The sequence below is a fragment of the Momordica charantia genome, assembly GCF_013281855.1.
Source record: "Momordica charantia cultivar OHB3-1 chromosome 4 unlocalized genomic scaffold, Mcharantia_2.0 BLBB01000004.1, whole genome shotgun sequence".
Classification (NCBI taxonomy): domain Eukaryota; kingdom Viridiplantae; phylum Streptophyta; class Magnoliopsida; order Cucurbitales; family Cucurbitaceae; genus Momordica; species Momordica charantia.
In genome coordinates, this window is record NW_028275162.1 from 4,144,365 (window position 1) to 4,163,408 (window position 19,044).

The following is a 19,044-nucleotide window of genomic DNA, read 5'->3' on the forward strand; positions in this document are numbered from 1 at the left end:
TTTATTTTTCGAAATTTTTGACACGTGTAAGAAGATGGAGGCTGGAGGTGTAGTAAGAGATGATGGAGCTGCAGAGCAGCAGATTTGACACCTATGGCCTAATGAGTTGGTGACTTAGCACAAGCTTACCGGGAACCGGTTTTGCTGGTCTTCACTATTTCTTATTTGTTCATTCTCTCCCTCAGAAGTTAGTCTAATAATTAGGCATTGATTAATCCACTAGCGTTTCATGAGCACGAGGTCATTTTTGGTATTTTTTGTGTCCCTAGGCTTTAAATTTAAATTTAATTTTTTTTTTTACTATTTATTTTGTGACCAATCTTGTTCTTACCTCGGTTAAGTATTTGATAATTAAGAGAGAAAAATGTAAAAGTACCTCTTTAAAAAAATAATTAATTTTCAATTTTTCAATAGTGAAGACGAGATTTGGTTAAGTAGTTAAGTATTTTACTTTATTTTGGTCTCAATCCTTTTAAAAAGTGATAATTTAAGTCTTTATATACAAAAGTTTTAACACAAATTCTACCTATAATAAAAAAATCTTTAATATAAAGTCATGGTTAAGTTTCAAAAAATATATTGAGTGTCGTGTCGTGTTGAAATTGTGATAGAAAAACGAGATTAAAAATAAAATTAAGGAACCCGAATGATCCATTTTTGAAATTACAGAAACCAAAACGAACATTTTTAAAGTACAATGACTAAAATGAACTAAAGTTGAAAGTACATGAACCGAAATAAACATTTTGAGTGTACATGAACTAAAATAAACAAACGCTACACGGAACAAAGAGGTATTTTAGCTTATTTTATTTTAGTCATTAAATTTTGTATTAAAAAACAATTTTAATTATTCTTATTAATGATTTTTTTAATACAAAAAACGTAGGATGATAGATTGAACCTCTAACCTCTATAAAATGACAAGATATCTTAACTGTTGAGCTCACATTTATTTATTTATTTATTTATTTATTTATTTTATTATTATTATTATTTTAGCATATCACCTACCAACTACTCATACCCTTTCAAATACTTAATTTATGTGTACATTTTTAAAGAGAAACTTATAAAAGAAGTTACAACTATGCTAACATGCACTTACTCATGAGTAAATTAATAAAGCATGTAATTATGTCAGCTTTGTAGGCTTTAATCTTAGTTAATTAATTAAATTTTAATGATAACAAATATTTAGTGGTAATTATTTTTTGTGTGTTAGAATTATTTTTTTGAAACATAACTTTATTACGAGCTTCAATTAAACTACATATTTTAATCATTATAAATCTTTAAATTAATTATAATTTTTTTTATTTTTGAGATGTCCATCTTGTATAGCCCGAAAAGACAATTCAAACGATTTTTTAATCACTCGATTTGGAGTGTAAATGAATAAGTTATAAGTTAAATAAGATTGAAAAGAAAAATCATGTACATGCCATCTACATGGACAAGTGGACTATTCATAAGTTGACACATCGTCGTCGTGCTGACATGGAAAATGACATGGCGCTCAACTGTCATATTTTGATGACATTGACGAATTAGATAGCAGCACGTATATGACTCGGTTGATGCAACCACAACATGACAACGAAAGATTTTTCTATCCTCTCGTAGACCCGTCCCCAACGGAGGAGCAGTTGTGCTTGCGGCAACCCATGCTTAGATTTGCATCAATTCCTCCCTCAGGCAACAGTCTGGTGCGAACCCTTACTTGATCCAACTCAGATCTGATCTTAGTGTTTTTTTTAAGAGAAAATATATGTTAGGTATATTTTTAACTATATAGAGTATATGTTGGTATATACTTTTTATAATTAAATCATGTATATACAATATATGTTGGATATCTTATGGAGTATATATTAATATATGTAACACATTGTGGCATATTATTATCATAATGTAAGTTTGATAAAAAAAAAAGTATATTTTATGTAACCTATTAGGTTATAATATAACAATGAAAAATATATATATTATACAACCTAACATATTGTATATTATAAAAATAAAATGAGAAATATATTACATAAGGGTAGTTAGAATATATTATATAATCTAATAGTTTAGTATACTGAGTATATGTTTATCATCCATAAAAGGAAAAATAGTATATTTAAAAAAGCAAAAAAGAGAATGGCGGTTGGTTCAATTTTCGGACAGAAATCACCATAAATGCAATAATCCAACAATAGAAGGAATACAATTTCTAAAATATCCTGCACAGGAAGAATGAAAAAAGGCAAAAAAAAAAAAAAAAAAAAAAAATACAGGTAGTTTGTACGGGGAGGAAGAGGGCGGGATTTTTTTAAATTTGATTACAAAGATTTGAAATTATTATTTTATTAACATATTTGAACATGATGATGTTTCCTAATAAGTCTATCTTCAAAAACAAGATTTTGAGTTCTACTAATATCTATCCTTCCATTCACATTTTGATACATCATTAAGTAATATGCTACTTTATTTATATGATCTACATTATTTTTAAATATTACTTTAATAGCCAACCATGAATAAATGTTGTAGGGAAAAATTTCCATTCTAATGTAGTACTATAATTTTTCTTGAAATTATGGCAGGTTGTTTGTTTTCAAGTCAAACTTCGTATCTTTCTCTTTTTAGGCTGGCACAACAAAGAAAGAGAGTGCCAAGAAACAAAACATACCCATCACTTTTGGAAGGTTCAGGATCGTTAGGGAGCCCCTAATAGACTTGACTTCACTGAACCGTCACTATCACTACTCTTTGTCGGCTTCTACCACTCGTCCCTCGTCTGCTCGTCAAGTGCGTCCCCAGCTCTTGCTCGTCTATAGTAGCCGATCGAGTTTCTTCGTCCCTCTCCTGCTTATTGATTAGGGCGAGTCACTCAAGTCCTTTGGCACTCGTTCCTCTTTTCTTTTACGAAAATTTCGGGGTTTATGCGTTTTTCGGAAACTCAAGTAGCTCATCAAGCTAAAATTAGAGGAGTTCCCTCACTACCAAAGATATGTAACGGATGACGTAAGATCAAGAAGTTCATAGTGGTTGGTGACTCAAATTTGGCGGTTCGACAGATAGACAGATGGGACACTCGCACTGAAGAAGATTTCCCTAGCACTTTATCAGTTCCTTGTGCTGAAGCTGTGTAATGAAATTGATGTGGAATTAACCCATGTTAACACGTCAACCAATCACATGCTGATTCTTTGGCCACTCTAGCTTCAAAGATCAAGTTCGAAGATGATGAAGTTGTCATTAAGATCAGCAAGCGACAAACTCCAGCTTATGGAACTTTAACGATAAGCTGCCCGACAGTATGGAGTACTGACCACACCGAAGGACAGGCCCTGGAGCGAAGGACAGGAACGAGCGGAATCAATGTGTTCAAATTTTTGGCCTTGCACCGACCATCTAATGAACCATGGACTAAACGGCCACTGGACCACCCCCCCCCCCCCCACAAGGTACATCTTGCGCCTATGGGCCGCTATAACTATCCAAGAAGACACTTGAAATTGGAAGGATAAACAAACCCACCCGATACACTCTAAACTAGAAGGATAAACAAACCCACCCGGTGGAAGCTACAAGTCCCACGACACAGGAGCGGGATTCTCTAAAAAGCCAAGGTCGCGGGTGGCCAAGAAGGCCCACTTGGAGACTTGGGATCTCAACAGGAAATGCGAAGGTTACAACAATGAAAGCCGATCGGTCGATAAGCGAAAGAGAATCTACTAGTTTTGTTCTGATTTGAGTAGGTTTCTAATAGGGAATACTCTAACCTTGGGAACCGGCCTGTGGCCATACCGAGCCCCATCATGTGAAATCCTACCTTTCAGACTTTTTAAAAAATATAACTAATTATTATTTATGAACTATTTAAAAAACATAACACTTAATTTTGACGATTTTTTCGTCCCTTGCATTCCAACACAATGAAACGCATGTTAAGTAAACTATCATCAACCATCGAGTCGACATATAACAATAAAATCTATATACTTTCCATTTCCTTTGTGGTTCCAAACTACCGAAATGGACGTATTTTCAAACCAACATTATAATAACCAAAATTGAAATAATTCTTTTTTTTTAAGGTAATTGAAACCTGACTTAAACTACCGATTTCAATGAAAGTCTAAATATACAATTTTCTTCATTACTTTAATAAACTATGTTGCATACGTCTTTTATTTATGTCAATTTGTAAACGAAGAAACGACGAAGTGACATATTTATATATTTATATATCATAATTTATCATGGAAATGAATAAGTTTAATACTTAATATGAAAGCATATACATGGCAACTCTACAAGGTTTCTATTTATTTTATTACCATATACAGGAGGTGAAATGTATGGTAACCAAGAATCTTGAGACAAAATGGTTCAGTGAATTAGGGAGAAAAAATGAAGGAGATTATATATGTTAAGAAATATATCAGATAAATCAGTCTTTTTGTGTTATATAATATATAATTATATATGTTAGGGATAACTGCAAATTAAATTTTTTTGTGCGTTTTGATTTCTTGTTGGTTGAAATTTTGATGCGTTTTTGCCTCTTGTTTCAGAAAATAGAGTGGGATTTTTTTGGGATTGTTGTTATATATAGTGGGCTTGGTGGTGATGCATTTTTCATCCATCGGCTTGCCTAAGAGATCTCTCATCTCTCTATCATATCTCCAACACAGGTGGTGAGTTTGTTTTTCTATTTCGATAAAGTACTTGTTCGGTCTCTATAATTTGAGTTTTCGATTCATTTTGGTTACTGTACTTAGTCTATGTATTTTCAACATGTTCATTTTAGTTCTTGTACTTTCAAATTCTTCGTTTTAGTTATTGTACTTTTAAAAAGTGTTTATTTTGATCTTTATTTTCAAAATTTTAACACGAATTCTATACCTAATGAAAACTCTTTGTAAAGTTAGAAATATATTGAGTGTAGTGTTGTATTGAAGTTGTCGTAGAAAAATGTGATTAGAAAACAAAATGAAGGGACGATTGTCACTTTTTAAAAGAATATAGGGAACTAAGGTTGAAAAGTATAAAGACCTAAAATGAAACAAAGCGGAAAGTAGGACCAAACTAATATTTTAACTTTTTTTTTATTTCGAAACAAACAAGTTTTCTCATGATATATAACTAAACTTAATTTTCTTGTTATATTATGCGTGGTCTCCCCATTATTAAATAAGTTCTCGTGATTTTTTTCTTTTATATTTATGTGTGTGTCAGCTATGTTCAAGCTCGCTGACGCACACCACGACTAATCTCGTGGATTATGAACCTAATTTTCTCTTTTGAGTTGCACAACTAATTTGACTTGTTTTTACTCTCTAGCTACTCTATGTGAATAAATTATAAGGACTTATTGAATAGTCGAATGGAATAACTATGTCTAGAAACCCTAAAATATGATTTCAAACCCACTCTATTCTAATTTCTACCCAAACAGCCCATTTTTCTTTAAAAAAAAAATTTAATTAGCTTCATTTATCTATATTTAAAAAACAATAGTTCAAAATACATGTTTAATTTTTTTAATAAGTGATTTTATGATAAAAATATCACTTTATTTTAGATTTATTAATATTAAAATTAAAAAAATTTTAATTTGCAACTATCACGTCAAAACTACTAGAAATAATTCATACATTTTCAAATTAGCTATATTCAAAATGGAAAAAAAAAAGGTAAATGTTATTTTACTTTGAACTCATAAAATTAAATCATATCTAATTTTAAATTATATATATATTAATGAAATTATTTGATTTTCAAATTAACCTCATGCAAAGTAACAAAATAGAATCTTTATAATGTGTGCTCTTTTTTTTTTTTAAGTTATATATGTTAATCATTTTACATTATAATTTTGTAAAAAAAAATTATTGAGATTATTTGTTTTTTTTAGACAGAAATATCAAAAACCAAAAAAATTAGCACGCACGAACATCATCTTCCATCAAGGAAGAAAGCCACGACAGTCCAGAACACCCCCCTAACTTCCGGAAAAAGTCGATGTGCAGGCTTGCTTTGCCAAACTGTGAGCACATCTTCATGACCTCTTGTAGATCCAAAGCTTCGTCGATGGAAAAGCTAATCTCAGTTAGGTCGGAATCCACCCCTTTCAGCAGATTAACTAGTTCAAGGCAGTCCGACTCAACAATGGTTTCTAACCTTTCTTCCTTGTTGATAGATTTCAGACCTTCAACCACAGCCATTGCCTAAACCTTGATTTGACATCTGTGATACACAAGCCTACACCCAGCCGAAATCAACGAACCATTAGAGTCACGAAGAATCCAGCCAATGCCACCACGATTCAGGGAGTCCATCCAGGTAGTGTTCGTGTTCAATTTCCATCTATGGTGGGGTGGTGTGGTCCAACTGTTCCCTTCAACTGCGCTTCGCCTATCCCGCTTGACCAGGTTTGTCTCTCACTTCAGATTGTGATTCCGTAGAACAATTTCAATTTCCTCAATTAACGTCTGGATGTTGGGATTCTCTTTACTATGATATATCATGTTCCTGTACCCCACAATTTCCATAAGATTAGTTGCGATTTTTGTAACTCGTCCCCGCTCACTAACCTGTGACCACATCCAGTCGCAAAAATCCTTGGAGCACCATCCGTGCCTGTTCAACCAAAAATCACACATATTAGAATTTAAATAGAGAGTCCAGATATCCCTTACAAACCTGCAGTTCCAGAAAAAATGTGTGGATGACTCAGGAATGATGTCGTTGTAAATTCGCCAGCAACAAATCTTGAGTTTTGAAGACACTGATGTTCTCCAAAATTTCTTCCATTTCTTAGCTTCTTCCTCTGAATTTGAGGTTTGGACCTCATCAGCGGAAGCCAAGTGAACACCCAATCTATAAGCACTTTTAACGCTGAACTTCCCTTTCTTATCTGGCCCCCATATAACTTCATCATGTTGATTGCGCACCGAAAGAGGAATATTTAAAATGACCTCAACCTCCTCCTCTAGAAAAGAATTCCTAATCAAGCTTTCGTTCCACCCTCCAGCGCTTCGAATGAGAGCATCTACATGCTCCTCCCTGACAGCTCCACGAACAAGAATAGGCTTGTAGTTATTCTCCCTAGGCAGCCAAGGATCTTCAGCAGCCGCCACGCTTAAATCATTTCCAATTTTCCATCGATATCCCCTCCTGAATAGATCCCGCCCCCACCATGTACTTCTCCAAGCATAGGGAGGATTGTGTCCCAATTTTGCTTTTAAGAATTCCCCTCCCTTGTGGTACCTGCCTCTCATCACTTGAGCCACTGGGCTTGATGGATTATTGAGATTATTATAAGTTCATAACTATCCTTTGGATAATTAGTAATTAATAATTAATTTTCCCTTATATTTATTTTTTAATTTGGATTGTTATTTTAGCCTTTATGTAATATTTAAGGTGAAGATGAAGGAAAATGACAGCGTTGAGTATGTGAGTGGTTATAAGCACAAAATCGTGTTCGTAATGGGCTGCACCGCCACCGGAAAATCCAAACTCGCCGTCGACTTGGCCACTTTCTTATCGTCGGAGATCATCAACTCCGACAAGATTCAGTTCTACAGAGGCCTCGACATCGTCACCAATAAGATCGCCGAATCCGATCGCCTCGGCGTGCCTCACCATCTCCTCGGCATCATCGACGATCCCGACGCCGATTTGACTGCCGGAGAGTTCTGCCGCCGCCTCGAGGAAACAATCGCGGAGATCATCGGACGCCGACGGCTTCCAATCGTCGTCGGAGGATCGAACAACTACATCGAGGCGTTGGTCGATAATCCGATCACGAATTTTCGGTCGCGATTCGATTGCTGCTTCGTTTGGATCAACGTTTCACTTCCGGTTTTGTACAGGTACTGTTAACTTTCATATGACGAGAGAAAATAGAGAGAATAAAGATAAAATAAATTTTTTCCCTCTCATTTTTATCGCAACATTTATCATAAATGAGCTATAAAAAAAAGTATTTGTAAAATTGAAAATAAAATTAAACTATGCTAGGAAAACTAAATATCATATTAAAATTTGTTTATATCATAATAAAGAAAGTAATTAGTAAATACTAAAAACGTTATATATTATTGGTTTATGCTACGAAATTTTAAAATTTGCCGTATTATATTTTAAAATGTCATTATTAAACCGCTATAATTATATACAAAACCTTACAACAATCACAAAAATTGCTTCCAATTAATGGGCATATAATTGAAGAGTTTTTTAAAATCTTGCAGCGGGTTTAAAATTTTTACGAATAAACTACTACAATATACAATTGCAACGATTTTTAAAAGTGTTGTAGCAAAATCTCTGCATTTGTGTTGACCTATTGCAATGTTGCTGCAATATACTGTCTTACCACGATTAATAAAAATGTTGCAAAATAATTGTTGCTATAGATATCTTTGTAGCGATTTATAAACATTAGTAAATTGCTGCAATTGAATATAGAATTAAAATATTTAAAAAATTGTTGCAAAAAAAAGTGCTACAATTATATCATGTGTTGCTAGAAATCATTGTTATTTTATAAAGTCTTGCACCACTTTCAAAACTGCTGAAAAAAAATAGTAATAATAATAAATGTTGCAACAGTATTTCTGCAGCGATTTTATTTAAATGGAAATACAAGCTTAATAATCTATTTATACTATTATATTTTCTAATTAGAAATAAGAAATCTAATTCAAATAATATAATATAATCTAAATATAATTCAAATCTAATTATAGTTCAATTATCATTATGTTATCTGACAGGTACATCGCAAAGCGTGTGGATCGGATGGTGGAGGTAGGGCTTGTGGAGGAGGTCCGAGAGATGTTCGTTCCTGGCGCCAACTACAGCCTCGGAATTCGGCGCGCGATTGGCGTTCCAGAGATGGATGCTTACTTTAGAGCAGAGCAGAACGAGGAAGCGTACAAGGAAGATTTGCTAAAATCGGCGATTCAAGAAATTAAGGACAATACCTGCAAACTCGCGCTCCGTCAGTTGAGGAAAATTCATCGACTCCGAGACGAGCGCGGTTGGGGACTTCACAGGATTGACGCGACCACGGTGTTCGAAAAGAGCGGAGAAGACGCTGTCGATGAGTGGATGAATGTGGTTCTAAAACCGAGCTTGGCAATCGTCGGCGATTTCCTCAACGAAGACCATGAACAGAAAATTTCTTCCAAAGCAATCGAGAACCCAATTCGTGATTGGCGGTTACAAAGAACCCTTCGCAACTTTACTTGAATTTGAAATCACAGCTACAGCTTTGAGCCCCCAATGTGATCGTATTCGGTCTTGTGTTTGCCTTCACAACTTTACTTGAATTTGAAATCACAGCTACAGCTTTGAGCCCTAGTAGAATCGAGCTAGTATTCGAATTCAGGACATTTTAATTCGTTCTTAATCCATTGAAATCCTATAAGATCTATCTAGTTGTCTAGAAAATTAATAAGATTGCTCCAAGTCAAGCACACTTAACTTTGGAGTTCTTACGATTGAGTTACCGAAAAATAAGGTGCACCTTGTTAGTATAGGTAGTAACTATCATTTGTTTTAAACTTTCTTAACCATACTTCTATAGTCTCAGGATCCCTCTCATTCGGATATGGTATCGGTTCATTTATGTACCCCTCTTATCTAACTCGGGCGTCACATGAACTAAAAAATCAGTAAACTTTCTCAAGATCAAACTTGCAACAACAATTACTTTCTAGGAAAACCAAAAAGGCAATGCTCCCAAGTCCAGGATTTGGCCCAAATCGCCCCAGCATTTCCCTGTGTCCCTTGAGACCTAGTTACGCCAACTTCTCAACCTACTCTGAAACAAACTGACACGACCCGCCCCAAAATACCTATTAGTTTTAGAACAACCCGCATCGACCATAGACCCCAACCAACTATAGAGTCTACAGTCAAATTTCTTTCTAGATTTCTAAAACTAATTAAGATTATTCTCTAAAATATATAACATAAAGCGTAACATAATATGGTTAAGAAAACTTAAAAGAAATTATAGTTACTACTTATACTAACAATGTGTACCTTCCTTTTTGGTAACTCAATCGTAAGAACTAATCTTCGGTTGGGTGACCTCGTGTTGGTCTGTAGGGAGCAATAGGTAAATTATCATTTTAAAATTGGACCTTCATTCTTTAAAAAAAAAAATTGCTATATTTGAAAGTGTTGCAATTTTACTAATTTTACTAAACACATATTTGCAACTATCGCACGTCAAGATATTCTTAATTCCCCCTCTCCCGGTTGAGAGCTCAAATTCTCACCTTACATGTTGTAAAAAAAAAAAAATAAATAAAAATAAGATTTTGGTGTGACACAATTAAATGAAACTCCATTTTACTGTCTTAAACCCTATCATTGGTGTTATATCCAAAGAAAAGATTTTGGTGTAACGCAATTAAATGAAATAACACCGAGATATTTTAGGATTGTGATGTTTATCCATCGAAGAGTGTTACGTGATGACCCTAAAATTGGGATCTAGTAACTCGGATTTGTCACATAAACCTAATTATCATCTTCTCATTGTAGACGTAACTTAATGGATAAACTATTTAAACCTAATTCAAAAAACTTAGGGGTAAAATGAAAAATTTTGAAACTTAGGGACCAAACAAGTACTCTTTATAGATTTAAAATTGAAAATTTTTAAAAGAAAATATTAGAAAAAAAAAAGGTTAAATAGTATATTTGGCAATAGGCCACATTCATTATGCATAAATCAAAGAAGGCCTTAGTTGAGTTGACACGTATGGTTGGAGTGATGTAATATCCAGGTGACGGATGACGTTAACATCTCCCCGACATTCAGGTTTGCCGTTATCGGGAAAACGGAGTTTCCCAATTTTGCACGTGCCCACGCGTTGACGTGTAAGGAAAGCGACTGAAACAAAATAAAAACCAATTACCATTTTTCGCTTCTTCGGCCGTCTCCTTCATCGCCTTTTTACAAGCCCTCTCGCTACACAATCTACCCCTTCCTTTCCCTTTTAATTACATAATAACCATTCTCTTTCTTTTTTCTTTTTTTTTGAAATACATTCTCTTTCTTTTTAAATGATAATTCTCTTTTGCTTTTTTATGATCAAACATTGTAAAAATTGAGAAAAACAAATCAAATAAAGCATAACATATATATTTTTAAAAGGTTAAAATACAATTTTCATCGATGTAATTTGAGCTTTGGTTCATTTTGATATTTATACTTTTATAATATTCATTTTGGTCCTGATACTGTCCAAAATATTCATTTTGGTTCTATACTTTTAAAAAGTGATCGTTATGGTCCCTATTTGCAAAATTTTAAAATAAATTCTACACATAAAGAAAATTGTTTAATTTAGAATCATGGTTGCATTTCAGTAAATACATTAAGTGTGTGTTGAAATTGTGATAGAAAAACGAGATTAAAAATAAAATTAAAGGCAAAAAATGGTCATTTTTAAAAAGTACAAGAATTTTCTACTTTCAAAAGGTGATGGTTCATTTTGAAAAGTACAGGGACCAAAACAATTTGAAAATATTTTTTGGTTCATTTTGGTTACTCTACTTTCAGAATATTCATTTTGATCCCTCTACTTTCAACTTTGATTCATTTTTGTCATTGTACTTCCAAAACAATGTTTTGGTCTCTATACTTTAAAAAATGATTATTTTTGTCCATTCATTTTATTTTATCTCATACTTTTTTTATCACAATTCCAGCACAATATCACACTAAAAGTTTTCATTGGGTATAGAATTTGTATTAAAATCTTATTAAAAAAAAGACCAAACTAGTCATTTTATAGAAGTACATGAACCAAAACAAACATTTTGAGATTAAAATTAACCGAAGTTAAAAATATAAATATCAAAATTAACCGAACCTACAGAGTAGATGAACCAAAATAGTATTTCAAATACACCATCATTGTCCCACCAGAAAAGAGTCCACAGTGGGGCCCAAACAAAGACTCTCCTATATCCACAATAATGACCACCTCTCTTTAGCCTCTCTTTCCCTTCCAATTTCCCCATATTTTCTATGCTACTCCATCTTTAAGCTGAAGCTTCTGCCACCCCCTCTTCTTTCTCTTCATATTTCTTTTTTTCTTGGCTCTCAATTCTCTCTTCTGTGTTTAAACTTTGAAGTGTTAAGTTGCTAAGAAACACTTTCCGTGTACACAGAGAGAGAGAGAAAGAGAATCAGTTTCCGCGTTATCCTAAGCTAAGCCAATACTTCTGATTTCTCTGAAGCGTGCAAGCTAATTCCCCATATCTCTGAGACAAAATACCGTCCACAATTTTCTTTTCTGCCAAACACCCTTTTTTATTCTCTTCAAGCTTCTTCCTCCTATTTAAGCTTAACCCCTCCCTCATTCACTATTTATTCACCATTTTCTCTCTCCGAATCGCTTTCCTTTCTCCACTCCTTTCTGGGTCTTGTTTCTTGTCCATCCTTTTCAAAACCCTCTTAAAGATTTCCCCTGTTTCTGCATTTTCTTCTGCAAATTTGACTCCAAGGTTTGTCCTAGATTTGTTCATTTACAGGGAGAACAGAGCGCAGGTTGCGAAGAATTCGAGGATTGGTTTGGTTGCAGGAGAATTTGACGCCATGGGAGCCCATTTGAGCAAGAAGACTTCTCCCACGGGAACTTCATCAGCTTCATCCATGAATTTTGCCACCAATTTGGCTTTCACAACAGAGCTCAGCTCCTACGAGGCGGCCTGTAAAGCTGATGCTGATCTACAATCGTTTGATTCCACCCTCCAAGCTCGCACCCACCAAGCCATCAACACCATCGCCGTCGGCGTCGAGGTTCGTGCCCTATCCTTCGATTCTCTTAAAGAAATCACAGAGTGTTTGTTAGAAATGAATCAGGAAGTTGTGAAGGTAATCTTGGCCTGCAAGCAAGATATATGGAAGAATCAGGAACTGTTTGAACTGGTTGAGGAGTACTTTGAGAATAGTTTACAGTCTTTGGATTTCTGCACTGAATTGGAGAAGTGTCTAAAACGAGCTCGTGATAGCCATCTTCTGATATTAATGGCGATTCAACAGTTCGAGGAGGAAACAGAGGTGGGAGGATGGAATAACGGGTATGTCAAAACTCTACAAGAGTTGAAGAATTTCAAGGCCTCTGGTGACCCTTTTACAGAGGAATTCTTCAAAATATTCCACTCTGTTTACCGGCAACAGATTGGAATGCTTGAGAAACTTCAAATTAGAAAGAACAAGCTTGACAAGAAAATCAAGTGTATGAACACCTGGAGGAAGGTGTCCAGCATAATCTTTGTAGCCACTTTTGCCACTGTGTTGATATGCTCTGTTGTGGCAGCAGCCATGGCAGCTCCACCAGTTGCGGCAGCAATGGCAGCTGCTTCGTCGATTCCGGTGGGATCGATGGGGAAATGGATAGACTCACTATGGAGGAACTATGAGGCTGCTCTGAGGGGACAGAAAGAGGTGATAAGCTCAATGCAAGTGGGGACTTATGTAGCCATTAAAGACATGGACAACATTAGAGTGCTGATTGATAAACTGACAGTGGAGATAGAATCCCTGTTCCAGAAGGCGGACTTCGCCATTGAAGAGGAAGCTGTGAAGCTTGGGGTGGAGGAGATGAAGAAGAAGCTGGGGAAGTTCATGAATAATGTGGAGGATTTGGGAGTACAGGCTGATACCTGCAGCCGAGATATAAGGAGGGCGAGGACGGTGGTTCTTCAGAGGATCATAAAACATCCTAACCACTGAAAAGAAAAAGAAAAACAGAGTGTGTTTTCTTCAAACTGCTCTGTTCTGGTGCTAACTATTGGTTGTTTTTGGTGAATTTGTATGGATTTTTTATGATGAATCCAATAGATTATTTCATTTTAGACTTGAAAAATATTGGGTGTTGGATTATTGATTCGGAATTTTATGCTTCAAGGTGTATTATTTGTTTGTTAAGTTTTTGAATTGGACAGTATTCGCTTCACATCTGGTATGCTTCAGTTTGGCTTCTAAACTGGGGTTTTGCAGACCCTTTTTAACTGATTCTGGCCATCTTTGAGAAAAAAGACAAATATTGTATCTCTTTTAGGCAAGGCATGGTTTAAAGAAGTATACTCTACGTTTGGTCATCAGTACGTGAATTTGTTTATCTGCAGTTAATTTCATAAGCTACCTTAACTCTACTTAAGAAACTTGGTTTTTGTTTTATAAATCATAAATCTAGAAATCAGACATTAATTAAATACGTATTATTTATTTAAGAGATCGTGAGTTCGAACTTCATCCCCACATTTTGTACTAAAAAAACAAAAACAAAACAAAAAACGTATTATTTTATTTAAGTTTGGATAACCTATTAGTTTGTACAATTCAAATACACATCACAAAAATTCAAACTTCACACTCCAAACTTAATAAAATTATGAAACAATCTGTTTAGCTCTTTTTTAGAACAAATAAATACGAGTTTTGAACCTTCAATAGTAAAAATTGGGTTCAAATCTCATACTCATTCGTCAAAATAATAATAATAACTTCAATTTTAGATGAAAAAGAATTCCTCATTGGTAAGAGCTGCACGGGAGCCACCTTAGCTAAGATCCTTCTGAAGATGGATGATATTCTTTAAAGGATGAGAACCAATCGAATACGGGCTTGAGATATTGTTTCTACCTCTTCTTATAAGGAGTGCCTTCGGGAACGTGAACACAAGTGGTGCATGCATGGTTGTTGGTAGCTCATGCCATAAGGTATTGGGTTAAGTTGCCCGATAAATTATTCATACCAAAAGGGTCAAATCATATTAATGCAAAAAACATTCAAATACCAAAATTTTTACCCTATATACCCTCACAGGGAAACCGTTCAAAAATTGAATCAAATAGGACTTTTTAACGCAGTGGTAATGTAACTTCATAGTCAGGTACAAGTCATCGATTCAAATCTCTTGATTCTCTCATGTTACCGCCCTCTCCCCACCAAGCCCTTTAAGATCAAACCATTCCATTAAATTGAGTATGATTGTATGTGTCATGGCCGTTTAAGTTACCGAATCTTCAACGGGTGCATGGACAAAATGGTTGAACAAGAAGCGCACAAGCACGTGTAGCTGAATCCAAATATCTACAAGATCCTAAGGCTAGAAGTATTAACTTTAAAGGAACATTTAATTGGTATTTTTTCCTTGAAAGTACCCATAGACAAAGCATTTCATTTAAAAATAATATTCTCAAAGTCTATCTCTTTTTAGTATAATATATGGAAGTGCAGACTCAACTCACGACCTTTTGATTGAAGGCAGATCTCTTAACCAATTGTCGTTACATTATATCTCAAACTCCCTCTTAAATAAAATTTAATTTTTGGAAATGGGATAAATTCGTGCTCCACTCCCAAACTCGTAAACCATGTGGAATAGGGATATGGTAGCAGAACTATTATTCCTAATAGCAAAAAAGAGAGGTCCACAACTCTTATATTCCACATACTTGCTAAATTGAAGAGAATATCTTTTGATATTACAATATTTGATCGATAGGTCCATATAGTTAGTAAGATATTTTGGAACAGTACACATGCCAAGGATACAGTTTCAAGAAGATTTCCGGTGGCTGAAAATTGGCATTGGTCGAATGTTGAACCGGGTCGCAAATGCCAGGTAGGAGCAGGCCAAGGATACATAGATTTTGAACCAGATGGACGAAAAAAATGTCAAGTAAGTAGATATGGTGATTAGGACCATCACTGTGATGATGCTAACGAAGCACTTGATGGTTGAGAGATCCCCTTCAGTTCCTTCATTGGGAAAATGGCCTTGAGAACTAAAATTTTCAAGTAATTGGTCCTTCACACTGAATGAATCCATCAGCCAATTGGTAACTTCATTTTCTGTAGTTGGAATGTTGTTGAGGGGAATGCGTTGGATGTGTATATGAACTTCAGAGGGTTCCAATCCAAAGACATTGTCCATTAAAGAGGGGCATCGATGTTTGTAGCCGATGGTTACATCGTAAACTACACGAAAGAAATGAAAGTCTTCAGATTTTCTACACGTCAAGCAAGAATAGGCAAAGTTTCGTTTCTTGTCAAAAAGAAAAAGAATAGTTAAAGAGCTATTCGTTTCCCTCAGAAATGGTGACAACCTAACATCTCTTCTGTTTCCATTTTTTTGAATCTAGTAATGTAGCCCAAGGACCATAACAACAATCAGTTCCTTTGGGCCTTTGGGGTATCTAATTTTAGCAACCATGTTGAATTCAACCACTTCAAAACTGTAAACTAGGGAAGCAAATAGAAGAAACATTTTAAGCAGGAAGAGGCAGAAGACGGATACTACCTGCATCCAGACATTTCCTCAAATCCTGTACGCATGCATGGAAACCCTTTGTTTTGGGAAGCAAAACATTTCTTAATATAGGCAAACCATTTTCGGCTGCATACTTTTGGCTTCGAATGCACTTCTGTTCACTACACAAAATGGAAAAGAGTGACATGAAGCTTGTTAGACAGTCTTCATCAGATTTAAAAAAGAAAGTAAGGCTTGAATGATGGAACATGCTAAGCACCAAATACAGATAGAAGATATCCATTGGAAGTACCATTACATATCGGAATTGTAACTAAGTTAATGTTGGAGAGAATTTTTCTAGGAATTGTTGATTTTCTCATATGTAAATATTGTAATAGAGCTATTCTTTCAAGCAAGGAAGAGAAATGGAACAGAGATATCGAGTGATTACGTGAAATCAGTGCCTTCAGGGAAAAGAGCAAGCCATAAGGGATCATGATAGTCCTTAAAAGTTGAAAGCATTTGGCGCATTGTTGATTCATCAGCCTCCCATTTCCTTTCCACAGAGATGAACTCTAATATGTGAAATCCCCAGCCAAATACAGGTAGTTTCATCAAACTGCTCTTGAGTATATACTTTATGTATCCTAGTTGTCCCTTTCGCATTGCAAGATCCCACAGGTACATCCAATCAACTTCAGTTCTATGGTTTGCAATAAGCAAGACACGTTCCTTTGCCGGGACCATTTCTCCAGAAAAAATAACTTTTGTTTTGTTAATCTTCTCAAATAGGAATGGCCACAAAGCTAACCAAGAACCGAAGAAGAAGGAAGTGGCTTTCCGGCTATAATGTATGCTGAATACTCGCACAATAATGGCACTGATAAAACCATAGTATATTAACATCATAAATGCTGTTAAAATAAGCACCAGCAAGCACAACAGACCCCTGAGAAGCCTAGCTGGAGTTAAGGCGTGATGCCTGGTTTCAACATCCTTGACTAGAGGCTTAAAAACTTCCATACCCTCTCAGAATCATTCACAATATCCAGCACATACGTACATGCACTGTCAACGGTGATGGGTGGGTCGCCTGGTTAAGAAGGCAACACAGAATGATTAGGACATGAAGGGGTATCTCATTGACAAAATCTATAATATGAGATGAACTTCTTGCTTGTCAGCAAAGTAGTGTGTGACGCAATTAAGTTATGGTTTATGATAGTGATATGGTCCAAATGTAGAATTATTTAGCTACAGATTGGTTCCTGTAAAATGCTCTGTTATGAAACTAAAGATGTAGGCAATTACTCTAGAATAGAAAGTGCATCTACAAAAATTATACAAGATCAAGAATTGAATAGGAAGGAGGAATGAACACCGAGAGGATTTCCTGATTCACTCTTCATTATTTCTCCTGGTAAAGTAATTTGGTCTTTTAAAGTTTTAGCTTCTTTCGTCCATTGAATTACTCTTCCACATTTCCTTTAAAACTTAAAAAACTGATGAAAGTTGCTAAATCTGTAGCGGTTACTGATTAGTAGATTGAAATTCAGGTTTCAGCAGAGAAAGAAATCCAAACAACTGGGAACAATAAATTAAATGAATAACCTTCCACATTTTCCCTCTATCTCGTTATTAGTGTTACTTGTCTTACCTACCGTCGTGAGAGTAAATAACACCATTTAAAGCAAACATTCACCCATGCAGTGGCTACACTGCTATAGCAACAATCCTCTGAGAAAAAGACTAAAATCAATGAAGTGAATATAATATAATATAATAATACTACAATTACGAAGCAAATATCTTACATGCTAATGCTTGCTAAGATATGAACTTCACCTTTTGTTCCTTGATCGATCACAAGTCCACAGCCTATACTTTTCAACCAATAGCATCCAATATGACCACACGGCTTAAAGAGACTTCCAGAAATCCGAATATACTCGAATCATGTATATAGAACACAATGTGCCTGATCAACCGCTCCGATGAAACGTGCCATTCCAGCTTAAACTCTCCCCCTGTCCACAGATAATCGAGCATAAATTGAAAACCACTGACAGAACAAAAGCTTGATACCTATACAACACATATCAAAGCAATGGATACAAATCAGACTTGGACAAAGAAATAATTAGTTCAAATCATGTTCGCTTGCGAAGTCAGGCAATCAAATCAAATCACCACGTGACATGATACATCACAACACCGAACAAAAAAAAAACGGCAAAAACCACTCGAACAAATGCATGTGTTCCAGTAGGTTCGGGACAGTGAGACGCGATACACATCGTGCTAGATTTTCTACAGTATTCGCGGGCATTTTCTCGGCAACCAAACAGAGACTACTGAAATGGAGAAGAAAAAGGAAAAAGTGCGTAACCTCAAACGCATTGATAGCTTCAGGATTCGACGGTGATCTTCGGTTGAACAGCGACGCGAAGTTAATTTCTGGGCGGACACAGTGTTCCAGATTTTTTCCTTTTTTAATTTTTCTTGGATGGAGGATTTATTGTTGGTGCTCCGGTACTCGCTGATTTCTTTGGAACGCTGGTTGCCAGGTTGATGGGAGTGAATATACGTAAAAGGACAATGGAGAGGTTGAAATTACGATCTTGCCACCTTACCATTTCCAATGTGTTGCTTCGTCGTTTGTTACGGGTACAAATTGGGGAATTTTGTTTTGTTTTCATCACCGATAAGTGTGAGAATTCGAAGCCAATTTTATTACCTTCGC

At 35.3% G+C, this 19,044-nt stretch overlaps 3 protein-coding genes across 7 annotated transcripts; 2 read left to right on the top strand and 1 right to left on the bottom strand.

Annotated features, from left to right (window-relative positions):
- Nucleotides 1-5,922: 5,922 nt before the first annotated feature.
- LOC111007596 (adenylate isopentenyltransferase 5, chloroplastic-like) lies at nt 5,923-9,371 on the top strand. Its single transcript, XM_022280009.2, has 4 exons — nt 5,923-6,116; nt 6,203-6,434; nt 7,429-7,880; nt 8,787-9,371. The coding sequence occupies exons 1-4, from the start codon at nt 6,025-6,027 to the stop codon at nt 9,262-9,264; spliced, it is 1,254 nt and encodes a 417-aa protein (XP_022135701.1). The 5' UTR covers nt 5,923-6,024; the 3' UTR covers nt 9,265-9,371.
- Nucleotides 9,372-12,043: 2,672 nt separating this feature from the next.
- LOC111008046 (UPF0496 protein At4g34320) lies at nt 12,044-13,997 on the top strand. Its single transcript, XM_022280643.2, has one exon. It carries the CDS (start codon nt 12,635-12,637, stop codon nt 13,772-13,774), a length of 1,140 nt encoding a protein of 379 aa, XP_022136335.1. The 5' UTR covers nt 12,044-12,634; the 3' UTR covers nt 13,775-13,997.
- A 1,463-nt stretch (nt 13,998-15,460) lies between these two features.
- On the bottom strand, nt 15,461-18,850 carry LPAT5 (lysophosphatidyl acyltransferase 5). 5 transcript variants are annotated; one of them, XM_088123177.1, is made up of 6 exons: nt 18,691-18,850; nt 18,147-18,328; nt 17,959-18,038; nt 16,753-17,394; nt 16,350-16,480; nt 15,461-16,027 (listed from the first exon to the last, which is right to left on the bottom strand). In XM_088123177.1, exons 4-6 carry the CDS (start codon nt 17,322-17,324, stop codon nt 15,606-15,608), a joined length of 1,125 nt encoding a protein of 374 aa, XP_087979303.1. In that variant the 5' UTR covers nt 17,325-17,394; nt 17,959-18,038; nt 18,147-18,328; nt 18,691-18,850; the 3' UTR covers nt 15,461-15,605. The 5 variants fall into 5 exon arrangements, with proteins under 5 accessions (XP_087979303.1, XP_087979304.1, XP_022136204.1 ...); XM_088123178.1 differs by having other exon boundaries at nt 18,116-18,328; XM_022280512.2 differs by lacking the exon at nt 17,959-18,038.
- Nucleotides 18,851-19,044: the final 194 nt, after the last annotated feature.